Source organism: Gouania willdenowi, chromosome 13 (genome assembly GCF_900634775.1).
Source record: "Gouania willdenowi chromosome 13, fGouWil2.1, whole genome shotgun sequence".
NCBI classification, from domain to species: Eukaryota; Metazoa; Chordata; class Actinopteri; order Blenniiformes; family Gobiesocidae; genus Gouania; species Gouania willdenowi.
Window position 1 is genome coordinate 20,645,177 of NC_041056.1, and position 27,997 is coordinate 20,673,173.

The 27,997-nt window shown below is 36.9% G+C and overlaps 1 protein-coding gene across 3 annotated transcripts in view; it reads left to right on the top strand.

The window, feature by feature from the left end:
- Positions 1 to 27,997, top strand: part of pdgfd (platelet derived growth factor d) — a 136,212-nt gene that overhangs the window by 70,257 nt on the left and 37,958 nt on the right. For 2 of the 3 annotated variants that reach the window (XM_028465542.1, XM_028465543.1), the window contains exon 1: positions 5,562 to 6,018. The exons of the other annotated variant lie outside the window; for it this stretch is intronic. In XM_028465542.1, the coding sequence (XP_028321343.1) occupies positions 5,907 to 6,018 (112 nt within the window). In that variant the 5' untranslated portion in view covers positions 5,562 to 5,906. Of the gene's footprint in view, positions 1 to 5,561; positions 6,019 to 27,997 lie in introns of those variants that run through there. 3 annotated transcript variants of the gene reach the window in all.

A 27,997-nucleotide genomic window follows, 5' to 3' on the forward strand; every position in this document is an offset into this window, starting at 1 on the left:
TATCCCAAATAATACTTTACCTTCATTTGAAGGTTTTTCAATATCTGGGGGAAAAAAATGATAACAAGGTAAACTGATATTACATTTTATAGCTTTATAAGTTGTATTGTTTGAGACAACATAATAAAAATGAATAAGTAATTCTTATTCTGCACTGTAGAACACATCCAGTGGAGTGCTGCATTTAATGTAGCCTTAACCTGTTCTTTCAATGGAATATCAATATTATCTGACCTAAAATTAGGTATGGGGGGGTCGATGTATATTGGTATCGGTTAATATCATAAATCTGAATTTTAGTGCATCAGCAGAAAGCTAATATCAAACATCCCTATAATGTTCCCTTTCTCCGTTATTACCATGTTTAAATGTTCCATCTCTGACTCATGCCCTAAATGAGCAGATACTGACCTCAAAAACATCATCTAAGCCTGCTATTCATGCTGCAAGTAAGGCTTTCCTTATCAGACACTACACACTACTGTATGGGGGACATATCGGGAGCTGGTCATTGGAAAGTAGCCCACCTGGACAGAAATCAGACGTGTGTGTGTGTTGGGTAGAGAGAGAAGCCTTGTTGGCTTTGAGTCTTAGCCTGGAGACTTTCTTACACTATCTTTATTAATTTCTTTCATACTTTGATAAGAATTCTCTCTGGCCCTACTTCAGTCAGTTAAATCCTAATAATGACACACCTGATCTCACAAAATTGATGGTTTGGGTGAATACAAGCATGTTTGTGGATTTCTGTGGAAAAATTGTTTATTAATGAAGATTGGGGAGACATACCAAAATCTATTAAAGATCTGTTGCAAATTCCCCAAGATCTGTGAGAAAAACTTAAAAAAATTAAAAAGTGTTTTGGCATTGGAAGCTAGTCAAGACATTGACAGATAACTTTAAAGTATGATGACCATTGGATTGTCAATTTTGTCTGTTTTATTAGCGAACCAACTAGAAATGTGAGAATATTTTGTAAAACAAAACAGATTGAATGTTTACGCAAAGATAATACATTTTTGGCTGTAGTCAATCTGTGATAGATACATCCATCCTTTTTCCGACATCCTTAATCCTTTTCAGGGTCGTGGGGCAATAGACAGTAGGATATTAAAAGAGGAGAGAACGAATCAAGAATAACTGACACACCTGATGATTAGTTCTGTTTAAATGGTCGTGTTTGCTACAGTAATTGTTTTCATCCAAAAATTTTAAGCTATCAAAAGATGTTTGCCTAAACAAACATGCAAGACTCAAAAGGGTTAATGTATGTATGTATTACTGTATGGTTGCCTGAGGGTAAAACAAGTGAAATGTTGGCTCATTCAAGCAGACACATGCTGCGGACACAAAAAGAGAGAGGCAGATACTGGCAGTGAAGCAGGGAAAAGATTATGGGATATCTTTGACTGGCATTGGACTGACTAATCCATTAAACACTGTTAATGCTTGTATATTGCATGTTAAAACCAGTATTACAGAATATTCTCCATGTAACATAAGTTTCTGTTATATCAACATGCTTATCACACTAAGTTCTGTCTATATATTTACATTCACTGCTAGTGGGCTTTTTGACAATTACACTAATGGATTGTTTTTTGCCTGTAAACTCAGCATCCAGTAGTTAAGAAACCCAAAGTCCCACTGATTTTCATAAGAAACAAGACACTTTGATAGTAGGAGGCAAATACACACACACTGTACTGGGTTGAAATACAATGCTGTACTACATTAATACTATACTGCAGCATGGATCGAAGCTATAGGCTGTTAGCCGTTGAGCTCAAGTTTGAGTATGTATTTATACAGATCCACAAACAGAGAGATGACTGATCAACGTTCTTCTCCTTTATATTTTTTAACTTATTTTGTCGACTCCTGAGTTCCACAAACCACAGTCTGTTTCAGCTTCTCCACCTGTGAGTCCATCTACTACCTGCCCAGATGCTTTCACCTTCCTCACCACTTTCCATCACACCGTCCTGACCCCTTAATTAAAGTCCTTTCCCATATTTATGCGGGTCTCTCCTTTAGCAGCCATCCGAGCTTTAATTCCTACTGTCCATTTATTCATTCAACTTTTACCACTTATCCGCGGTCGGGTTGTGAGGGCAACGAGCAGGAAACTCCACACTTTCATCTCCATGGCCACTTCGTCCATTTCATCCGGGGGGTTCCAAGACGTTCCAAGGCCAACTGAGAGCCAACTGCGACATAGTCTCTCCAGCGTGTCCTGCAGGTTTTCCTCTGGGTCGCCTACCGGCGGGACCTATCTTGAACACCTCACCATTTCTTCCAGCTGTTTATTCCCAAATATTGTGCTTTACAGTTCTCTGGGCAAGTACCAAAACAACTTTGGTCTTCCCCTTTTGACGTTGTACACATGGCTCACGGATTTTGGGTATCAAGGAGCCATAGGCTGGCTGCAAGTAACATATTATATTAGATTAACAAATACCAAATCACAACACATTTTCTGGCACTTATCAAACTAGATATTTGGTTTATTTTCGTATAATAAGATGGCACTAAAAAATGTACTGCCAAAAATGATGACATACGGACCTAAATGTCCTATTGTGTGTGTGTGTGTGTGTGTGTGTATGTGTGTGTGTGTGTGTGTGTGTGTGTGTGTGTGTGTGTACACTTGCACATACTGCATGCGGCTCATGATACATTTGTGTCTGCCAGCCATCTTTAAGTGCTTTGAGTGGACTTACAAATTCTCTCCCTGGGTGCTTTTGCCTTTGAAGCTCGCTGGGGTAGTTTAATGTGTTTTTCTTCTAATTAATTCACTCTCTCAATTAATAACCTATAACATCCCCTAAGTGGTTCCAAATTTTGAGGGTGCTGTATTAGACATGAGCTAATTACAGAGTAAAGAGAAGGCTTTTTTGATGAATCAGCAGGTACCTCAAGTTGGCATAAAGTCTGGATAAATAATTCAAAAAGGTGGCGAACCGACAACAATAACGATGAATGATGTTTTCCTAACACAAAGTGCATGATTGAGTGATGGAGTGACATCACCAGACTGCACTGAGGGATAATTACCATAACCTCTCTCAGAGTGCGCCTTGAGGGGAACTCAGTCTCGTCTAAAACACATTAAAATCTGTCCAGGAATGTTGGTGTAGCAGCCTTTGTGTTTCTGCAAGTTCAACACACCGAAGTCTTGACATTTTAACATCGGTGGATAAATCACTTTTAAATGAACCCTATCATTTTCCAGTGAAAGCTACCTATACCTATTTTATTTATCCATTTATTTACTCATAGGCTGAATTGTTTCTTTTTGGACAATGATTAATGGTGAGAAATGACAAATCTGTCTTTCAATAACCTCAACAATAATAGTTACAGTAAAAAAATAATAATAGTAATATTTCCTTTATTAAAGAGCAAATATGATACTTAATTATTCATTACTGGTATTTAATTTTATCCAACAGAAGTTGGATAATACGTTTAACCGCAGGGTCTATTATAAAAACATAATATACAATCATCACACCTGCTCATTCTGTTTAGGTTCATAAGGGAACTATAGCCTGTTGCAGCTTACTGTAATAATGCCCTAAAGGTATAGCCTCAGGCTATTGGATGGGTCACAACTCTGGTAAAATGTATTGTTTAGGAAACATTTCCAAGCATCCGACCATTAACTATAACCTGCCAACAACCTACAAGGCAATCTAAAAAGAAGACAGAAACAATAGACCTGTGCTACTATGGAGCAGAAGGGTGTCTATCTGACAAAGGTCTGAACTAAAGCTGCTGCTGTATTCACAGACAATTCCACTGTGAGCAAAACTCTCCCCATAAACTGGTCATATATTCTGAAGACGGATGCAATAAAGTTGTGCGACACATGCTATTTTGAAATAACTTTGGTAAAGTTCTTACTTACTCAGGCACAGACTATAATGTTTGTTCTGACATGCATCCACTGAGCCTCTTAGCTTACAGTATATTACACCTCACTGCTGCAAAGAACAAACCATTGAGAACCAGGTGGGGGGAGGATGCAATCCTTATTATTTGTCCATGCATCAAGTCATGTATACTATTGGCACAAGTGACTGACATATTGCCAACTATTGTGCATTAGTTAGTTTTAGGAAAATGTATTGGGGGTACAGTATAGCATTCAGCAGCAGAAAAAGTCTGCAGATGCAGTTATAGCAGAGATAAGCAACTTTTATCACAGCGGGGGCCAAGAAAATGTGATTGTCTGATCTGATCTGATAATGATCATTCCGAGCATTAATACAGGTAAGAGCAAAAGATTTTGTCTTTGTTTCTGTTTGTTTTAAAGTCATTTGTGTATTTTCTTTCATCTTATGTGTTTTTGTTTTCATTTTGTATAACAAGTAATTTTGTTTTTTGGAATCATTTTTTTTACATTTTTGGAACCGTTTTGTGTGTGTTTTTTTTTTTTAAAGAATTTTGTGTATCTTTGATTAATTTTTGTGTTTTTGTTTTGTATATTCCTGTTATTTTTGTGTGTTTCTATAATCAGTTTGTGTGTTTCGGGAGTAATTTTGTATATTTTTGCTTCTGTTCTGTATATATATATATATATATATATATATATATATATATATATATATATAGATATATATTTATTTATTTATTTATTATTTTTTCTGTCAAATTGTACATTTCTTCAAATTGCGCATGTCTGATTTATATCACTTGGAGACACTCAAAATGCCATTACTAAAGCAGAGACCTGTTTATATATAGCATGTATTATTGTTATTATTATTAAATACAACTAATTATGTGGTTTGACTTAACACAGCTTATATATATATATATTTAAAAAATAATCCCCATACATACAGTAGGACTGTGACGATATCTCGATATGGCAATATATCGCGATTTTTGTTTGCACGATCGATTATTGTTATGCTCGAGCTAAGTATCGATTTTTATTTTTTATTTTTTTTATTTAACATTTATTTTATTATTTTCAAAACCTTTTCTGCTTTTTCACTAAAATGTGCAGGTAGATCTTCACAGAAATGTTGTCACTGTTGAAGGAACCAATATATTGTTTACTGGAATATTGCACTATGGTGTCAACGGTAAAAAAAATAAAAAAAATAATTCGTTTTGGAGATACTTATTCGTCAATTCGTTAATCTGTTTTGCCAACATGGCGGCGGGGGAGGATCGAGGGAGGAGCTCTAGGCCGTGAAGACAACTCCTCATTCTCAATTGTAGATTGATTTCAAACCAATATATCGATATTCGCGGAATCGTCGTGAGATAATCGTTATCGTGAGCTTTGTATCGCGTATCGTATCGTGAGGTACCCAGAGGTTCCCACCCTAACATACAGGTGGCTAATCTATCATTTTAATATTTTGCCCCACATAAACTCACTAATGTGCTTGCACAGATATAGATAGATAGATAGATAGATAGATAGATAGATAGATAGATAGATAGATAGATAGATAGAGTTAAACCCACTGTGAAACAACACACGCGCATCGTGAGCGCGCAGCAGTTGGCAAACTTTTCAGAGCAGATGCGTCAAACATGATGGAGGAAAGTATGCGGGATATTTTTCAATGAGCAGGAAGAATTTCTGGGACTTCTCTGTGATAAGCCGGTCGGCGCCTCCATCCGTTGTGTGACCGTGAACGGAGCTATTTTACCCTCCACCTGCACACAGGCTTCAGGAGGCTTTGCCACTTGCTGTGTGCGCGCCTGAGTTGCGGAGGAAGACAAAAACACACTTTGGCACAGGACGGGACATTGTGTGCGTCAGGCGTAAACTCTCCAAAGTAGCGTTTATAGAGAGAGTCAGGAGTTTTTAGAGTCAAAGCTTTGTGACAAGCGAGTGTTTAAATCGTTTCAGTCATTTGAGGACTCGTGCTGGCACAATGAGAGCGCGTTATTTTCAGCTGAGGATGTTTTTATTGTTGGGGGCAATAAGTGTGGCGAGGGCTCATGTTTCTGCAGCCAAAGTGCTGAGGGGCAACATCCGTCGAGACGGTAAGTTTTATTTTACAACTTCATTCAAATAATCAATAGCAGTGGAGATTTTTAGATGTCCACACAGTGAAAAATAAACCTGTGGTGGATTGCAGTACAAAGTATAGCGTTTTATAATTGACTGACTTGGCTTACTGCTGTGAATAACATTTAAAGGAGTCTAAGTAGTGCAGTCTAATCTCAGTAATAACAAACTGGACCTGAAACGCATCTTTGATACACTGCAGACTGTCAGACTCCTCAGTGGACACAGTATAACTTTCTTCAAGTGTCCCATGCAAGAGCTTGGTAGCAGAGCAGCATATACAGGTACATCTAAAAAAAATTAGAATATCATGAAAAAGTTAAATATTTTTGCTCACTCATTTCAGAAAGTCAAACCCATGATATATGATATATAGGCTCATGACAGGGTGAAATATTTCAAGTCTTTATTTCTTGATGATTATGGCTTACTGTACATGAAAATCCAAAATTCAGTGTCTCTGAAAATTAGAATATTACATAAGATCAATAAAAAAAAAAGGATATTTTAAACAAGAATGTAAGGTTTGTTTCTATGCACTCAGTATTTGATTGGGCCTCCTTTTGCATGAATTACTGCATCAATGTGGAGTGGCATGGAGGCGATCGACCTGTGGCTCCTAGCAGTCTTCAGGTCATCTGTATTGTTGGTTCTGGTGTTCTCACCTTCCTCTTGACAATTGCCCACCGATTCTCTAAATGGGGTTCAGGTCAGGTCATTTTGCTGGCCAATCAAACACAGTAACACCATGGACATTAAACCTGCTTTTATTTAGTACCTTTGGCAGTGTGGGCAGGTGCTTAGTCCTGCTGGAAAATTAAATCAGCATCTCCATAATGCTTGTCAGCAAATACAGTGGTAGATGGCTGCGCTGACTGTGGACTTCAGAAAACACATTGGATCAACACCAGAAGCTACTACTACTAGGTTGCAGGTCTGCAGGTCTCATTGGTGCAAGAGAGGTCATTCTAATCTCCAACAGTTAAACAGGGCTAACATAATGACAAACCAAAAAAAAAACGTTGCTTATTGTATGGAAAGAGCAATTGGCTACTCATCAGAATATTTGGTTTTTACTTGTTTATTATTATTTTTGATCATAACAAATATTTTTTTGTCATTACTCACTGTATAACTCAATTTCACCAAAAAAAAATCCCCAATTTTCTTTGAGTGCAAAGTTCTGCATAATGTGACAAAAACCAAGATACCTGCACAGGGATAGTACTGAAAAGCAAATGTAACTTTTAAAATCAGGCATCACACATTAAAGCTGTAATATGTAACTTTTTTTTGGCATCATTTGGTCAAAAATCCATAATCATCTTTGAGCATATTGTTATCAAAGTGTTCTGAGTGGACAGTGAATAATCTCCTGGCCCTGTAAATGACATTTAGAAATCCAGGAGCGTGACTCTCCTAGAATCTGGATGTCAGCCAATCAGAGATAAATGGTAAATGGTAAATGGACTTGATTTATATAGAGCTTTATCACCACACTGAAGCAGTCTCAAAGCGCTTTACATATCAGCTCATTCACCCAATCACTCTCACATTCACACACCAGTGGGACAGGACTGTCATGCAAGGCGCTAGTCGACCACTGGGAGCAACTTAGGGTTCAGTGTCTTGCCCAAGGACACTTCGACACATAGTCAGGTAGTGGGATCGAACCCCCAACCTCTCGATCAGAAGACGACCCTCTACCACCCGAGCCACGGTCGCCCTTTCTACAAACGCGTGTGCTCCATGAGCTGTTTTTAGCGTTACTATTGGCTGCTCATCTGAAGTCAGATTCAGGTAGACACGGTAGTAAAAGTGAAATGACGGACGTCCAAGCAGAAGTCTCCATAACAGCATTAGACACAACAGTTACACAGCAAATCAAGAGGAAAAAGGCAGACCGAGGTGGAGATGCAACAGTTTAAAGCCACAAACACTGAGGAGGATCGCTTTCGCTTTGCATCCTCGCGGAGGTCCGCACCACACACACACTGATTTCAGAAAGAGAGAGATCAAGATGAATCGCGTGTAAACTAAGAGAAGCTTATTCAAGGTGAATTAATTTTATAGTCTGGATGCGGAGTGATGGTTATCAGTCCGCTCAGAGCAGCAGGCAGCGTAGATCACATCCCCCTTTGTGTGATCTCTGCTCAGGACAGTAACTACAGACTGATACGTGTATTCATGTTACAGTCTCTAAAACACCAGAAAAATCTCCAATAACACAAGATAAAGTCCATACACTTGTCACTAGTCTATATTGAGAAAAAAAGTCCTTAAGAGCCTTCACAAAAGACACCGGTAAGGGAGGTTGAGTTTTGGTTTCAAAACTGAGCGGAGATAGGATTTTGCAAACTGCAGCATTAATAAAAGGATGCACTTAAAATACATCAATTCAAAAATACAAAGCTGATCACTGTTGAACCTTTTTCTCCTAAGATAACCTGGCGTGCTTTGTAATTGCCTACTTTTGCACATTTGATCACTAAACAAGCAGTTTGACAATGTGTAAATTTTTCACACATCATCCTAATCTGTCTGTCGATAATGCTACTTAATGCAACATTTATTGTAGGGTTGTCCCAATCCGATGTTGATATCAGATATCAGTCCAATATCACCCAGAAAACAAATATTGGATTTTATCGGACTGCATCTAAAATCTCAGATATATATTATATTATATTTATTCAATTGTAGAAAACTGTAGATATTATGTTGAAGGTTAACATTTATTTAACCACTTGGTTTATAATAAATGGGTCAGTTTTTTTCATACCTACTGTTGCTGACTATTGTTCTCTGTTTGAGTAACATCACTTGTTCAAGCCTTTTCTAACATTCTACACTACAAAATAAGTAATAAATGTAGGTATGATTCGTGTTGATATGGTGTCGTGTCGATGTAGGCCAATATGATAAAGTTGTATCGAGACATCCCTAAATTATTGTATTGTGGTTTTGCCTTGAAGTCAAGTAGGTTTGTGGGAAAAAAAGAACTATTGTGCACAGTACAGAAGTTGTTGTGAGTGTAGTTTGCTTTGGACTCAGATATGGTGTAAATCTTAGTAAAGTGAAAACAGATTGTATGATTTTAATACTTAAAGAATGTTCAGATCTGCTGTCCAACATCTTCTTCCATGACCATCTAGAGTAGACTGAAACACATGGTGATAAAGTAGGGAACCACCTACTGTACTTCTCCAATCGGGCTGACTCCAACAATAATTTTAAAGACAGTTTTTAAAGACAATTCAGGACATGTTCTCTCTCCTTGGCTTGATACATTTTCCAGCAAGCACTTGTCTGCAAACTTAATGGATAATGGCTGTGTTACATAATGTACATTTTTGTGTTGGCGATAGTACTTTGCACCTATAGAAATACGAACATGATAAATGGGTGACAAATATGATTAAAAAAATGAATATTTAACTTAAAACTGCTATCTGGAGATTCAGAGAAACGTCTCAATGCCCCGCCCTAAATAGCCTCACTTCCTCCTACTGCCTCTCCCAATCTACCAGAAGCCACACCCCTACTTTTCTGCATGTGCATCGCGGAACATAACAAGGTTGCATCGGGTCACTTTGACATAGGTCTATGGGTCGGGTAAGAGCCAAAATCATATTTACGTGTTTGCTGTTGTGACGCGCGGCCTTTTTTCCGTGCATAGTTTCGCATTCACTTTGATTGACAGTCTCAGAAACAGGAAGTCGAAGCCCAATGGCTGGGCGCACTCTGCAATGGTTTCATTTCTATAGGGGTCTATAGGATGAAGGAGGGAGTTATATATATTACTGTATATGAATGACCACCAGCAGTAGACCATAGCAAAAGACTAGTTAGGTATTTTTTCGCATTTCAAAAAAATCATACATAAACATAGATTTCTCAGAAACTCTGGACATCAGCTTTAAGATTCATTCTTTTTATAATAGCGGGAACGATATATCATGCAACAATATATCGCAATAGTGAAACTTCACAAGATGAATCATATTTATTGTCTTTTTCCTTGCCAAGCATATCGTATTGTGTTGTTGAACTCAGTGTATCGTCCCAGCCATACGTAATAAAGACATCCATTGTACTTAGTCACTCTCATTTGTCACTATAACCTTTGTCTGATATGTGACTAGATAAGATAATTGTTATTGCTGTATTCTTTCAAACCCCAGACACATGACAGAAGGGAGGAGGGCCTCTCCTTGGTTATTGGAATTCATGAGTCACATTCAGGACACCCAACAAGAAAAGCTCCCCACCCACTTTCCCAGGCCGACACATGCAAACACAATTACAGGATCTCCCTTCCAAGGGAATCCCCAAATAAACAACCGTCATCCAACATGTGCACCGCAGGAGCCAAAGTTACCCCACCCCGTAACATTTGTCAGACATCCTTTTCCTCTCCTACACAGAGGAGAAAAGCAGGCTGACTACTTCAAGAGCGTGAGCAGTCTGAGGTGTGTGTTTAAAGAGAAGTAAAAAGCATATCTGTGCTGTGGAATGTGGGTAGAAATGGCTGGAAGCTAATGTAAGAGGCAATGCGTGTATATTGTTTATAAAGAGAGACATGGAAGTTAGTAACAGAGCTTAGGAGGTTCATAAGGAGTTACAGATTGAAAGGATATGTAATAAACTTAAAAGTGCAGTCCTTCGACTTTTGTGCCCCATCAGCAACCAGAGATATAGCAGGACCAATAGGAAGCCAGATGGACAAATTATAAAGGAAGAGATTGAAGAAAAGCTTAACAGATAGAAGCATGGAGTGGGGAAGATAAGACTTTTCTGGAGAGGAAGAAAAGGTCAAGCTATAGTAGCAAGTATCAGCAAATTACCTGATCTCAGTATCTGATCAAAAGTAAAAGCTTAAGACAAAGCTTAATACACAATGGCATTCTTAGCAAGTGGACAGGATTTTTACTGTGAATCAAAAAGTTTGGACTAATTTTAAGAATTTCATCTGATTAACCTTTGATTTGGTTTCTAAAACCTTTTTTCAGACTTTAACGACAGAGGATCTATCCTAACCCAGGCGGAACGTTCTTGTGTGACAAAATGTTTGATTGCAGTAGAACCAACAACACGTTTCCTCGATTATTTGGAAGTTAGCAGCAGAAATTGGTTCCACAGATAGATATTTGTTGTTTGCTATGGCCCCACAGCTAGAAGACACAGTATAAGGTTGTATGGGTTAGAGTTAAGGCTGCACAATTTCAATTTAAAGTAAAATCCAAATTTTTTGAAAACTCAATTTTCAATTTCGATTCCAACTTTTTTTACCCTTTTAAAAACATTTTTTAATGGATTTAATTTGTGCAAGTATTTTCTTTTCTTCATTGGGAATAAAGTGCAACTGCAAAGCTTGAACAAATAATGTTAAATCCCTTGTGGGTCTTTCTGTTGGCCTGGCTGCATCTGCGGGCCCGGGACAGCTCCTGGGTTTGCAGTCGCGGTTTTTGCACATACACTGGTCTACGATGCACTGGCACGCCTTTTGATGTGGGATAAAACTCGTACTGGGCTTAACTTTAGATGCGTTCATCACAAATACCTGCTTTAGGTAATACCACTCACTCCTTCCCTCTGTCCACAACCACCACCATTATAGCTAAGCTTTACACTTGTCACTATACTGGCTTGATTACACAACATAATAAGCACAATATGTTCTACTATAACTTCACATCTTACTCTCACTATAAAATAATCTATTCTTCCTCACCCTTTTTATTTCCTGCCTTGTGTCTCTCCTCCCTGCTTCCTGCTCCCCCCCCCCTCCCCCCCTAGGTGTAACACTGCTCTCCCTTTTTATATCCTCTCTATAATAAAGTGTTTCTTACCCTTCCTTAGGGAGGGCTGGTGATGGTCACAATTAAGCAATAAAATAAATTAATTTATTTCATTGCAATAACAAAACATGCATTGCTGTCTCATAATGATTGCACTTCTTGTAGTGTTGACCTTTGACAGCATGTGCAGACAAGTGGGAAAAAAATAAATAATAATCCAATTTTGATTTTAAATCGATTAATCGCGCAGCTTTAGTTAGAGTGGTTATGTTTTTCAAGTAATAACCTGAATACTCAATCCCTCACAGTCCACTTGACTTTAAAAAACAGTTATGACATAAGCTAAACATACTGTGTGTGTATATGTGTGATGATTTAGCATTTTATTGGATTTCCAATGGGAAAACACACCTAAAAGTATCTCTTCAAGTGTGAATCTTTTCTTTTTTCCTTTTTTTATGCTGTGGTTTTTGTCTCGCACCCTTTCTAATGCAATATGCTTTATGCAGCATGAAATGAAAGAGGAACACTGACCAATAGAGATGCTGCTCTTGTAGATCGGAGAGATTGAAAACAAGAATCTGGGCTATGAAATGTAAATGATCAGTCATGTGAAAAAGATTGTGAACCCCATAACTTTTTGATTTAACATATATGCGTGTGCCCTCTCCACTGAAATTACAAAGCATTTCACACACTTGTTATGCCATTGAATCGTAAGTAGTATGGTCGTAATATGAATCGTAAGTGATTCATCTCTCCTGACGTCCCTTGGCCTGGAAGGATTTGAATTACAAGCCAATAAAGCACTTCTTAAAATGAGTTAAGTTGGGGCTGCAGAGGAGGAAAATCAAAGGCCGTGCAACAGAGCAGAGCAAGAGATAAGAAAGACAGATTTCTATTCTTTGCACAGGCTTCGTACTTCAGACATCAGAAGAACATCAGAGGAGGAAATGGAAGGTCCCATGGAACTGAAAATAGTAAATGCAGCCAATATATATAAAAAAATACAATGATTAGGATGATATGGAGAATACAATTATATTTAAAAAAAGGTTTAAAAAATTAGAATGGGACATTTAGATGTCAGGGGAATTAGTAAGTTAGAGATAATAATTGGTTTCCTTTTTAAGAAAAATGTACATTTATTTAATATACGTATTATGCAAAAAAGAAAAGAAAAACGTGCATAGTCATTGCAAAAATATTTCTCGACATGTGATGTAGATGAAAATAAATAAAAGGGTAAAAAAAAGTTATTTAGGTTGATGTCAGTTGAACCAGCATAAAACAAAGAAAATCGAAAGACCCATGACAAAGGAAACAAGGGAAAAAAGTGAGTTTGGATGGAGTGATGTATCTGAAAAAAAGGGAAAAATGTAAAAAAAAAATGAGGGATATGAATAGTGTCGTAAAAAAGTAGGAGGAATCAGAATCCTGAACGCACAATAAATTAAATTATAGAAACAGTGAGTAAAGAAGGACCCAGATGGAGAGTAGGACGTGAGCAGGAAGTCAACCCTAAAAGGACAGCGACATGCCCGTGAATAAGAATGAACGATAATAAGTGAGGGTAAACAGCGTGTAGTTTAAAACAATGTAAATTAGCTGCAGAGTGAGCTCCGCACACAGAGTTTTTTTCTTTTTCCATCCTCGACAAACAGAATTACTGTGACCAAACAGTAAATAATGAAAAAAAAGAAGATTTAGAAGGAATCATGGAATCACATTCCATGTGGGTTTAAGGATCAACAGTAAAGTCTGCCTGTAAAAACATTATAAACACAAATATATCTACTTTGATTAGGGCGACCGTTGCTCAGGGGTCGTCTTCTGATCGAGAGGTTTTGGGTTTGATCTCAGTCTATACCTGTCTATGCCTTGAAGTGTCCTTGGGCAAGACACTGAACCCTAAGTTGCTCCAAATGGTTGACCAGTGCCTTGCATGGCAGCTCAGTCCCATTGGTGTGTGAATGGGTCGAATTCGTTGATATCGTAAAGTGCTTTGGGACTACTTCAGTATAGGCATAAAAGCGCTATATAATCCATTTACTATAATATATTTTTTGTCTTGATGCAACGTTCAAAAGCTTGTATGTGCAGAGTCCCACTGAGTGTAGCACCGAATGCTAGGGTTTGTCAAAATTTAACAATGCACCTGCTTTTCAATCAAGTACTTCTACCATCTGACCCAACCATGTGATGTTTATGACGAAAAAAAGAAGTTATTTTCTTTTTATTGTTGGGAAGTATCTACTAACAAATACAAATATAACATTTCAAATGAGGGGCAATGTTTCATCTGTCTATTTTCCATACCTTTTTTGTAACAAATCTTATCAAAAATAGAGATTGGAAAGGTTGACAGGACAGGCTCAAGTTTGTACCATGTCTGATATACAGAGAGCAACTGAACTCATCGTAACACATTAAACATGACTTGTGTACTGCCTTCTGTGTTTTCAACCTCCTCTGTGATTATCAAGGTACTTAGTTTGTTTAATAAAGGGATAAGCTATTGACTTTTTATATAGGAAAAGTAATTATTAATAATGTGCTCTGGGTTTAACTTAATCTGATGTCACAGTAGGGACTGGGGGGTCACTTGAGGTGCTTAAACACCACCCCGGAGGTAGTGTGTATTTGTATATTATTACCACAATAGAAACAGCAGGTGAGGTGGCCTTTAACTATATCTATATTTCCAAAATACCAAATAGTTTCCACCTCACTGACAGTGGTATAACAACCTCTATTAGAAAACCACATTAAATGTAACTTTTGGCCAAATAGCCCTCACTACCACTGCAGCATGTGCGTTAATTATGTTAATATCCTTTTAGGCAAGATGGCTCATTAAAACTGATGGATCTCTGAGGGGATTGTGAGAGAATTAAAAGGATCCACGCAGTGCAGCAGCAGCTATTGGGCAGGTATTCAGATCGGAGTTGGATAGCAATAGAAAGCCAACAGCTCTAATTCATGCTGTGAGGAAAATGTCTCCTCTGGCCTTTGGTTTTCATGTTTTATTTTTTAAAACGTGAATCTGCTTGAGTTTCTTTCATATGTTCTTAATCTAGATATCTGTAAGGTGATTGGTTGAGCAACCTTTGAGCAGTGATGGGCCGTGTCTAAAAGTTGATGACCCTATAAACAATTTGGGAGGAGCTGACCTCAGCTTATAAAGCCCAACAGAGCAGAAGCCTAAGCGATCCACTTTAGCATACTCAGTATGGCTGACAGAGATCTGCATCTATTTTCCACTCTACATACTTAATAACATGCTTTCCAGTCCTCCTACACCTCTTTCACATTTCTATTTGCTTATCTTATTAATAAAAAGGACATGAGCTGATAGGCAAGGCTGATAGCCAGATTTATTAAATATAGAGCATTTCCTACACAAGAGTACTCAATCCACAGATGATGAGAGTCAGATCAAAATCTACTTTATTGTAAAGGGGTTTACGCGTAACAAAATATAGAAGTTAGTATTTGGCATAATTACTTACTATCAATCAGACACTAGATAAGGTTATCCCGATCCGATATTTATATATCAGTCAGCAAAAAAAATGAATTTCGAATTATCGGCTTGTAGGGCCGGTCTTCCCGACAGGCAACACAGACGGCCGCTTAGGGCGCCATCTGCTGGAGAAGCGCCAAAGTGCACCCCCCCTAATTTTTTAATTTTTTTAATTTTTTGAAATAATAATTTAAAAAGGTATAATAAAACAGACCCTTTACAATCACTGTACATGTTTTCTCTTAATTGAATATTAATATTAAAAATATGTAACTATACCTGCTAATCTTCTGCCTGTATTTATATTTATTTTATTTTGATTCTTGTTCTATTCTAGAAAATTCTATTGTGTTGTTTGCACATTGTGTTCTTTGGTTTTAAGATGTGTGTTACTGACTAGCAAAACCAAACGGGAAAGTTGAAATTTTGACGGCTTGCAACTGAAAACTCTGAATCAAGCATAGACAATAGACATGCTCTTTCTTTATCCCCTGCTGTCAGTTGTTCCCACTATAAACTAAAAGTGAATCTAATAAAAATTTGATTTATCAAGGTTATTTTTCAGGGTTTTATTTATTCTATTTAATTGGAGAACATATTCTTCTTTGAGTTAAACTAGTGGTTATTTTGCATTTAAAAAATATTTTTTTGTCTTGTATGTATGTAACCGTCTTACATACATTATTTTATTTTATTGTTGACTATTATTCTAAGGAATATCAAGCCTTTTCTAACATTCTGCACTACAAAATAAGTGATTCGGGCTGATATCACATTGGATTGATATTGGTAACGGCCAATACACAGGGCCATAATATCTAATACTAGATTATTGATCTTCTATTTCTTTCATATTTATTAAGTCTGATTTTGATCAGTTGCAGTACAGTAAAACATTTATAACCAACTCAACAAAACTGCATCTCAAGGATTTTTGGAAAGAAAAAAGTCTCAGAAATTTACGGTTTTTGTTAACTTAATACATATCTTTTCAAAATGTATTTGTCCTTGTATCCTAATAATACCAATGAAATTAGATTATTGGCCTCACTCCAAACTTATAATATTGCAATAGAAAGAGGCGATGTGGCTGCCATTAAAGGGTACCTGTAGTTAATTTAATCAAGTCGTATACTGTATGGGAACGTTGTTTAATTTTACAACTTGTGCCCTTATTAGAAAGTATTTCTGCTTCATGATTCAGGCTAGGACTTAAAAGAAAGTTGCTCCTCAAATAAACTTTGCTAGTATGACGCTGAGTTTGCCACAGTTATCATTTCTAAGGGTCGTGCAGACCACTGAGAAGTCTAGTAAAGAGCTTTTATATTGTGTGAATGAACGATAATATGTGGGTTCCATTTGAAAGGAAAACATTTATTTGAAAAAGCTGGGGGGAAAAAAATCACTAAATAAGGCTAAAAGAGGATGAGGACATGGCAAATGTATGAAGTGAGACTGCGAGAGATGTGTCCCTGCTGAAAGAAAGAGATAAACACTGTGTATTAATGTTATGTATTTTATATTTATGTGTGCGTGTGGAAATGTACAAAAGTGAGTGTGTTTGACAGATCCTCTAGTTCACTGTGAGAGCTACATCTTTGTTACTTTGACAATGGTTCTCTGACACAAATGAAAAGGATTCCACTTTTTCCTTCTGTGTCAAACACTTTTTCTCTCTCCTTTTCCAACTGTCAGCATTTCTTCCCATATTTCCCCCAAATCTGTCTGTTTCTTCCTTTCTGTATCCCAGCATTTCTGCTGCTGACTCTTTTCTCTCTTTCCATCTCCTCTTGTCTCCATTAGCATTCCCGGCTGCTGTTTTTATTTCATCGTTAACTCTCCAATTTTGGTATCTGAGCAGTAGAGTGAGAAGAAGTGGGCCGCAAATTGGGAAAAATTGGCCTGTAAATACAAGAACATAACAGAGAAGGACGAGTGAGGATGGAGTTTAAATCGGAGAGAAAGAAGAAACATTGTTGAAGAATATTTAAAGGGCAGACTGTATATCATGCTAAATCCACTTTTTTGAGCTTTTAACCTTGTTCCAATGTTGATTCCTTATCAAAAACACCCCCAAAGTATTATTGGGCTTCCTTCCTGCATCTCTGAGCAATTCTCACTAATCCTGCTCTCTGAGCTGCTGCTCTGCCCTCTTCTAAAAAACGAGCGGTCAGACTTGTGTGACATCACAGAAGTGCCTGCTGCCGGCCACGCCCCCTCAGTGAACATACACTCCCACTCTCTCGAAGCTGAAGGAATGCGAGCTGCATACACAAAATGTGTTCTCTGCATTTAACCCCTCCCTGAGGAGCGGTGGGCTGCAACAATGTATAACCAAGGGAGCAGTTCCATTTTTAGTATCTGTTATATCACCTCGTATCATCGCCTTGACGTGTTTGTGACACAATGCGACGCAGCGGTTAGACAAAACAAATCATTATCACCTTATATGCACTATTCCTGTAGTTAATAAATAAGAAAGTGACTTAGAAGCTTAACACTCCGGTGTTTGAAGCAGCTGATCTCAGCTGCATCTGCTTTGATAAGCACACAGCATGAAGCACTGAGACGGACTCACAATCACAATAGCCGCTTAAATAGCCATGTGTTTTATTGTAATGTGCAGTTTTTTGGCTGAAAACAATAACAACAGTGTGTGGATAGTAAAAAGAAAATCTCTTTGGTGATCACTGATCTGCCTCGCATATTAATGCATACTCATGAATATGCATAAGTAGGCTCCAAAACAGCCTATTGTAGAACTGCTGAGAGACACTTTTAGAGGGCTAAAACTCTGGAAAACAGGCGAGTTTTGGAAAATAAACCTCAAATACTGTTGTTGGGGTTCTTAAAACAAATGGAGAAGAGTGAAAAATAGCATAATATAGGACCTTTAAGGTAAAAAAAAAATGTGATAAAGCGGCAGAAGAACAACAACAGTAAAATAAGAGGAGAACAAAAGTGTCGGTAAGATTTAAATCCTGTATGTGCTGTAGGATTGCTATGGCAGCCCATTTCCGCCACTGAAAAATCACTATGGAAATTCATAATTATGAGACAGAAAGTCATAATTATGAGATAGAAAGTCATAATTATGAGAAACAAAGTTATAATTATGATAACGTTATTTTTCTGTAAATTTCCAAAGGAACATACAAAAATGTGACAGAATCATTTTACAATAAAAACATATTTATTTACTTTCACTATTTTCTACACCATGCACCATGTGTTGAATTCTAAGAATGGAATAAACAGCCAAAATATATGATTTCAATGAACTTTTATTGAAAGTGTAATTAAGGATGGTAACAGTCAGTGTCGGTAGACTGTTGCAAAATATTTGTATCTCATAACTCTGACTTTCTATATTTTTTAGTGATGGAAACTGGCTTCAATAGGTTGCATTGACTAGTTATATAATAGCTGGCCGTAAAAACAAAAACTCTCTTTATCCTGTCTGCGTTGCCTGTGGTGACCCACTTCTAATACTTTCAACTTTTGACAGTAAATTATAGAGTTACTGTAAGAGGTGAAATACAGTAATGCAAAGGATTTTCCTTAAAGCAGGCGCAGTACAGATATTTGGTAAAATTATATAATTATAGATTTTCATACAAACATTAACTGAGGTTACTCTATTTGCTGCAGATTGCACTTTGAATTAAAAGTTTAATCAAAGTTTTTTTTTTTTTTTAAATCATCCATGAAAACATTAGGGTTTATAAATTAAAAAATAAAAAATAAACTGAGATTTATTAGTAGCTTTATGATATACACATAAGACTTAATCATTCCTCATTTGTTATTCATCTATAACTAGCACAAATACCAATAAATGTAAATATATATAATATAAAATATATAAAAATCAAAACCTCACTGAAAAAATATATTTACTCTTCACGCTTGTTTCTAATGTTAGAAGCTACTAAGATATAGTAACCAAATAGTTAACCATTGATACAGTGCTTTGTTACAGCCCTCTGTAGCAAGATAAGTGATCCCAGTGGTAGACAGAGGGTCACACACACACACACACACACACGCACGCTCACGCGTACGCACACACACAAGCTCAAGTTTGGATGGCTGTCAGGATTTCAGCATCTGTTCAGCTTCACACATGACACACACACATAACACTCTGAGCAAACACACACACAAAAACACAAATCAAACCAACAGGGTCCCCCATCCCTTAGAGCCATGAGTGCTTCACCCAAACATACTTTTAACTTCTGTTTTAGAACAATCCAAATACACGTTGCTTATCTATTTGACTGTATTTTCTTCCTGCTGTTATTGTACAAAGTGTTAGACGTGTGTTCCCCGTGCTGATTTTGGGCATTGCAGAACTAATTGATTGTCCTCATCAGCCCTGCTATTCAAGCTGTGATAGCTGTCAGCAGGAGCAAGCTGGTCCTCTAACAAGCACTCATGCACGCACGCATGCACACACATTTTTTTTTTTTTTTTTTTTGCTCTGAAGATATTACAAGCATGTGGAAAATCCTCTGTTATTTTACCTTTATCAAAAAAAAAAAAATACAGTTTCAATATTCTTGAGAAAAAGGTAGTGATTCATTTATAAATTTACCAATCAAAATTTTCAGCAATAAATTATTAACCCACACCGTCTCGCCTTTATATTCACCAATTTATTTATGCACTCTAATCTTCGCTCTGTTTTCTACCTTTTCTCCTTCTGCTGTAATATTTATTTATTGTCTGTAATATATATTTTTTTTGTTTATTTGATGTCGTTTTTGTTAATGATCAGTGAGTTTGTTTGCTTTTTTCCCTCTTGTGAAACATCCGTGCTTCTTGCCTCGTCCTTAATCCTAATTTTAATCCATCTGTAAGCATGGGGTATTTCTCACCATTTGATCTGTAGTAAGAGACACAGCTGCAACTTTTCAAGGGTTATAGTGACCAAACCTAACTGCTAAGGGTGTAAGAAAAAATCAGTTCAGCAAAATATTGCAATATTGCACCGCACAATTATTATATCGATCCAGTTGTAAATTGATTTTTTTATTCGTATTTTTTAACGAAAAAACATTTTCATTGCGCTTACATCTATAGCACGTAAACGCCAGGTCACTAGGTGTCAGTGAACCACATCAGACCTTATTAAACTACCTCACTCCTCAATGCATTTTAGCTTGGAAGTTGATTTCACAATTCATTTTCATAAAACATACTGAGCACTTTTATAGATGTATGTGGTTGCTGTTGTTGTTTTTTTTTAAGAATTTAAGAACAGAATCAGAATCTGTTTTCAGAAGCAAAAGTTAAACTTTTTTGACGAATGTAATTTGACAGTTTGATAAACATATCACTTTTTTTAATAATTATGCTTGAATTACAGTTAGTTACCATTTACTTGTTCTCGCAAGTTTAAAATAAATTGTATTTCATACTATTTTGTACTTGTAAAGATGACATTTTTCATTATTGATATTGTGATATATATATCGTATTGTTTAGTATCGGGATATATCGTATCGTGACATGCAAATTGAGAATCGTATCGTATCATATCGTCAGATTCATGGCAATGCACACCCTTAATAACCACCTATATATTTTTACTTTCTCTAATTGCGTATGCTGATATTCACGATTCTAACACTTAGTTTAGAAAACACTGCTTTGGTTATACATCTAAGCCCCAGCTTGTGTGCCCTGCTGACGTTTCCGTGTCTCAAGGATGCTGAGGTGTGTCTACTGACCTGTCCGCACTGCTGAGTCTGCAAGTGCTGATCTAAACCCATACTGCATTATTCAGCAAGCTTAGCCAAGGTGTTAAAGAGAAGCATATCACAGCAGAAGATAGGTGCCTGCTAAGTGGGCTTGTTCAGAGTAGCAAGAAATTAGTGGTTATAGTATACACAGCATTCAGCTTGAAGAAATAAAACAATACTAAAATAGAATACAGACTTTTCCTCTAGTAAGTCTTTGTAAAACTTAGCATTGACGTACTACAGTAGGGTACTACTCTAACAAACTTTTTTTTTTTTTGAATGTTTGTGTGTTGTTTAATAATGTAAAATGATAGTGTGATCCCAAAACAATTGCACTTAAATGTGTTTTTCTTTTCTTTTTGAGTTTCATGTTTTCTTCACACACTAAAATGCTGTGGTAAAGTTGTGGATAATTGCTGGACTAGAATATTTTCAACTTGTTCACAGTCTTTTCATGACAACTTGGTGTAATTTTAATAATACATTTATAGATTACCCATGATTGAACCAGAAATTGGTCAAAGCAAATTGTACAGAAAGGCTATTTTATGGCAAAATTGACACTTACGGTACAATTTTATATGTACGGTTGAGCTCAAACATTAGCTAGGTGTATATATAGTCATAGTAAGCTTTTAATAAAGTCAGTATTACATTTGCTATTGAAATATGCACCACAAATAATAATCCATCCCATACTCACAAAAACTTTATTAGTTCTTGCAAATTTGGACTTAAACAAAAAAAAAATAAAAATAAAAAACTTAAGTCCAAAAAAAGCATTTAAAATTCTTGATAAACTAATACAGTGCCCGTAGGAAGTATGTATTTTTATAGAAAAGTGGGAGGTTGAGTAGCTTTTTAACGGATGGCTAAATGAGGTTGTGTTTGAAGGTGGGACATCAGGGACATTTAGGATTGTTGTGAAATGTGTGGAGTGATAACTATTGTATTTTCATATATTTTGGCCTTTAGCAAGGACACTGTAGGGAGTTGAACCCCATTCCACTAATGTGAAAGTACAACTTTTGGTGCCTTTTGCTTTTTTAGCCATTGGGAAAAAGCAATAACAGTAATGCAACAGCATATGAAAGTGTTTTGAAGGCTAAATCTGGTTAAATTTTTGATAATTAAAGGGTATGTATGGTCGAATATTGTAATAAGTATACATTTATTATCCACCATAGTTATGCTGTGGCATTGGTGTTAAACACAAACCCTTCGTATGTTTAAATAAACATGTTAAGTTTTGAATAATTTGTTTTAAGACAGAAATTGGTAAGGTAGATAGAGAATGACGGCTGTTGTAGCACAGTGATGATTTTATTAGAAGGAGAAATTGTTCAGTAATGGTGAGGGTTAGTGTTAGTGAGGGGCAATTAAATCATAAGTGCTAAATTATTAAATATATGTAATATTTATGCATGCAACAAAATAGGAGTATTTCAGTCGTCATGGATGTTACATCATGCAAGAACATACAGGTTGGCGCACACACACACACAATTACTACCTACTTCTAGTGATGTTTTGGTCGCGAACGAGCTGGCTCTCAAGCCGCATTTGATTGATCAATATGTGTGTGTAGGAGCAGAGGGGGGAGGGGCTATGGTGTCATATTAGTTTCAAAAAGACACGCGTGAAAACAACAACCGCGCAACTTAAAACCCGTAGCAGGTCACTACGCGGCCCCTCTATGAGGTGAGTTCTCACACGTTTACGTGTGCCGGACTCAGGAGGTGGATCGTGGGGGTGGGGTCTCCAGTGACTTGCTTCGGTGAGCACGTGGCTACGATATGCAGTGATTGGCTCTGCTGCGCATGTGACTCTGGTAGCTCCGGTGGACAATTTTTATGAAATAATTTATTAACGGTATCATCGCAGTCCAAACAAATCCGACGTCGCACACCGTTGAACCAAGCAGCAGCCATGTTGAAAGTCTCAGGTCAGTCTGATCCTGATCTGCAGAGATATTTGAGGAACACACGCACGCACGTCAAAGATTCCTTGCTTTTACAGTGAGATATACAATTCAAACTTATATACGTATGTTCTTTAGAGTTCCATTCCAGCTTTGATGTGTTGTGGTGACTTGAGGCCTTTCTTATATTAAATCAAACAGCACAGCAAATACATTTTTATATTGTGTTTTAATGCACTCTAGTTTAGTGCAGCAGAAGCTGCTCAGTGGGATGAGATGGATGCTCTATAACTGAGGGTTGGATGTATAAAACCTGCTCCTTCCAGTCATTGCCGATTTGGGCTACACATAGCTTATGAATATTCTGTGGTGGTTAAAGATTAGTAGCTAAATTCCCCAGAGCAGATTTCATTATAGATTTAATTTACCTACACCAGTGTAACTAGGGTGTGCAAATTTCATTAGCCTTTATTTAGTCAGGAGAACCACATTGAGAGTAATAATCTCTTTATTTTACAAGTGTGTCCTGGTTAAGTTAAGCAGCAGTACATGAAACAAGTTACAGTGTCAAGATAATACTAAAATGTTCTTAAAACAAATAAATAGAAGGAGAACCAGAAGACAAGTACATGAAAAACAGTAAAAAGTACAGTCAGTAAGAGCTTATGAAAGATAAAACTATAAAAGCCACCAAATAGTCCAAAATAAATGAGCTAAAACAAGAACATGGTGAAGTTTTTGTGACAAGGTGCTTTAAAAGGGCCCTAAACTCTCCCATTGAGACCAACTCTATGAATAATTATTGGATTCCTTACACACGTTTTCGACTAGAAGAGCACATCATAGATTATCATTATTAAATAGTTCCCTCCCCCCTTTTTCTCTCTCTACTTTTATTATCTAACTTAGTCCTGACTGTTCTTCTACTTCACTTTATCACTATCCGGTCCTGTTAGCCTCTCATTCGTCTTCATACCTCTAATGTCTGCTCCCCATCATTCCTGTCTCCTCTCCTGCTGTCCTCATCATTTTATCTTCTTTTGGTCCCCTCATTATTTTCTCTCACACAATATTTCTGTTGTGTCTGTGAGTGTTTTTCTAACCTCTTCTGTCCGTGTCACGGGGCATAGCTTTGTTTCAGCTTCAAAGGAACGTATACACTCTCCCTCACACATAAATGCACTTCGAAAAAAATCTCCAAAAACCCTCACTGAGTTATGTGCTTGCCCAAACATCCATGTAACAGACATAAACTTTCTCACGTTTGCTGAAAACAACCACACACACACACGCATACACACAGAGGGTGTGACCTCTTCTTTGAATGCATAGTGTGAAGACAGAGGCAAACCCTGCAGTGTTTAGGATTGAACTATATTTGTCCCCGGGCGGGAGTTTATGAGAGTGCAAGTGCAATGTCAAGACAAACTTTTAACCTTATTTCCTATTTAGAACAATAATAACAGCAAAAGGCAGAATAAGATAGGTTGTGGTTATTTGACTGTTGCACTGTAGATTTTCTGCAAGACACATAATGGGATGCACCAATAAAGTCCGTGCTATGTTTGTCAATCGGGGAAAATGTGTGTACTTGGCAACAAGAGCATCAGTAATGTTTTGGCCCCACAATTATTAGATGATTTTTTTTTTTTCATGCCAAGCAGCAGTTGAATGATGATGGTTCACTCGTCCCAAATTGGGCATCGACTGTTAACCTGAATGTAAATGATGATAAATAAGTGACAAAGTCTTTCAATTGCTTGGATAATTGCTCCATCATATTGGAGCCATTCCAAAGAACATGCTCTCGTTTCATCAACGTTGATTGAAAAATGAAGATGAGTTGTTGGACGTTGGTTCTCAACAAGTAAGGAGGAATGCTTTCCCATGTAATTACTTTTCGGTATGACTTTAACTTTACTTTAAACTTTAAAGTGTAAGTGGACAGAGCAGAGGTGAATACATACAGTATATTGCTGAGTCAATGTTCTCACCAGGGATTTTTCACAGCATAGGGGGATCAAGGTAAAGACGAGGGCATCCGAGCAAATTGCCTGTATTACATAGACGGTCCAGCTGATGTATGTGTTTCTCGGTTATGCAGATTAAAAAGGGAGTTTAAACAAGACGAGCACACTTGGAAGTCTAAGTGTGCAACTGATTAAAAAAGGAAGGGAAAAAAACCCAGAAAAGCCCCCTACGCTGGTGTAAAAACACCGTAGTGGGCACCATCACTCTGTAGGGGAGCAAAATTTCACCGTAAGGGGCCCTTATGCTCAACAGCGCTGGTGAGAACCCTGTAAGTGCTCAATCACCAGTACTTCACAGAGGCTATTCTAAATGTAGATTTCAAACATAAAACAGAGACCTGCTGTTTGCGTTGAAATTTACAAAACGCAAAAACAAATTATTGCTATCTTACAGCGAGCAGTTTGTATTGGTATGAACTGCTGGGTTTGCATTTTCTCCATGGGTGTGCGCAGGTTACCTTACTCTGAAAAGTAGAATAGATGAATGTGGGCACGTAGTAGTCTGTCCCTGAGTGTTAATTACTGTATGTGGCTGAATGGGGAACTGTACGCTGCCTTTAGCCCTTAGACCAGTATAAGAATGTATAAAAGATATGTGAATTGACCTATTTATCTGCAATTGGTAACTGCTGTTGTTATTTTTTGCTGATACTTGTTCATACATTAATTTTCTTTTGTGCAATAAAGTCAACAAACGTCGTTGTTCCATTGACATTGGAGTTTTCTGTAAACCTAATGTTTAAAGAAACATTTGAAGTCTGTTGCTCATAAGTTTGCGTTCAATGTAACTAAATTATTATATTTTGTTTGTTTCAATTAGAATGTCATCATATACTTTTAAATATGGATGTCCTGATACAACTTTTTTATTTCCGATATGATACCGATATTGCAGCCTTGCGTATCGGTCGATACCAATATCAATCCGATATCAGCATGAATCATACATTTTATTATTATTATTTTTTTATATATAAAAAAAAATTATTATTTATTTTGTAGTGTGGAATGTTAGAAAATGTTTGATCAAGTGATGTTACACAAACAGAGAACACTAGTCAGCAACAGTAGGTATGAGGAAAAACTGACCCATTTATTATTAACCAATTGGTTACATACATTTTAACCTTCAACATAATATCTACAGTATTCTACAATTAAATAAAACAAATAAAAAATGAATTGGAAAAAAAAAAAATATATATATATATATATATATCGGTAAATTCGATATTCGTTTTCAGGCTAATATTGGACCGATATTCAATATCGATACCGGATTGGAATATCTCTACTTTTAAATAGCAACACATTTGCCTGCATTTGTTTCCTCTAAATAGGAACGGTTAGATTAAGTTGTAACTTTTATTTTTATTCGCCCACCTGCAAATACAACAGCTGTATTGAAATAAAACCATTAAATGGACATTTTTCAAGGAGGAAAGTGTATTTTATAGATAGTGTATAAATATAAATGCTCATAATGCCCACCTATGTGGGCAATGACCATGTGTGGCCATAATACACGCGCACACTTGGCAGTTGTGCTTCATAATTCATGGATATGTACTGCCCAGCTGGCTATACATGTATGTAACTCTCAGATGGATGCCTATTGGCCCTGGACAATCCCACACACTCTTAGCATGCATTTTCTCTCTTGATCACCCTTCCAGTTCGACTATGAATAACTCAAAGGTCCCTTTTATCCCTCAGTACTAAACAGCCTCAAGCTTACTGCCACACCATTACTACTCACTTCCAAATTGTTGTTTTGGAAATATGTGAGTTGCAACTTATTTTGTTGTGAAGATATTTTAGCTTTTTGCAAAATAGTGTTTCAAATTTGAGTGCATTGAAGCGTATAATTGTATCCGGCTTTTTGACAGTCAACAAAAACTATATAAATATGATTTGTTGCGCTATATAAATAGAGATTGATTGATTGAGATTAAATGATAATCATCATGTGTTATGAAGAAAAAAGTAGTAGTTGTGTTTGTGATGCATGGGGCCAGAGCCGATGCATATCCATCAGCATGCAGTGGAAACATCAACAGCATTCGTGTGTTCTTCACGCTCATATGCTTGTGCAGAGCATAACCTAGAAACAATGGGGACATCTTTAAAGCTGATTTGTCACGAGGGAAGGGCAAAAATAATGGAGCCAGCATCAGCAATGATAAGCAGCAGAAAGATGTTTGGAACACACAGTGAAACAAACACACTTGCTCAGATGGAAAAGGCTTTGGTTATTTATCATGGGTGGAAAGACTCTAACATGTATATACACATCGACCCATTTATAGAAATGAACAGACGTACACATACAGTACATACAAAGAATACTTGATCAAATATACACACCCACGTTCAAACAGCAGCTGTTTAACTGGTAATTAGCAGCGTTTAATACTGTACACAAACACAGATGGACAAATATCCAAGCAGATAACCAAGGAGAATATACTGTACTATATATATCTGCAGTAGTTCATCTCTATGATCTACTGAATTCATTCAGTATCATAGAGACTAACTACATCATAGATCATGTATATAAATCAGTAATAAGTTGGCTTAATCTAATACTGGGTACAAACTACTTTAAATAAACCGTGCTCCTTTTTTTATATATTTAGTCAACACTTTTACAGCAGATCAATGATTTGCTGCAAACAAAATGAAGTGGTTAAGTTGAATGCAGAAATATGAATTTGTTCTTCCTTTGACACTGAAATCAAAACCCATGAGAGTTTGTCTCAAGTTAATTCAAGAAGTCTTTATGGGCTTGTTTGTGCTTTACTAAAGTTTGGAAGTCAGATTTTCCCCTTGAAGAATAAAGCAGCATCAACAGCGCTTTTACCACTGAGTTAATCAAAACAACATTTGCCCAAATTTTAAACACAGTCATATTTTCTCATTT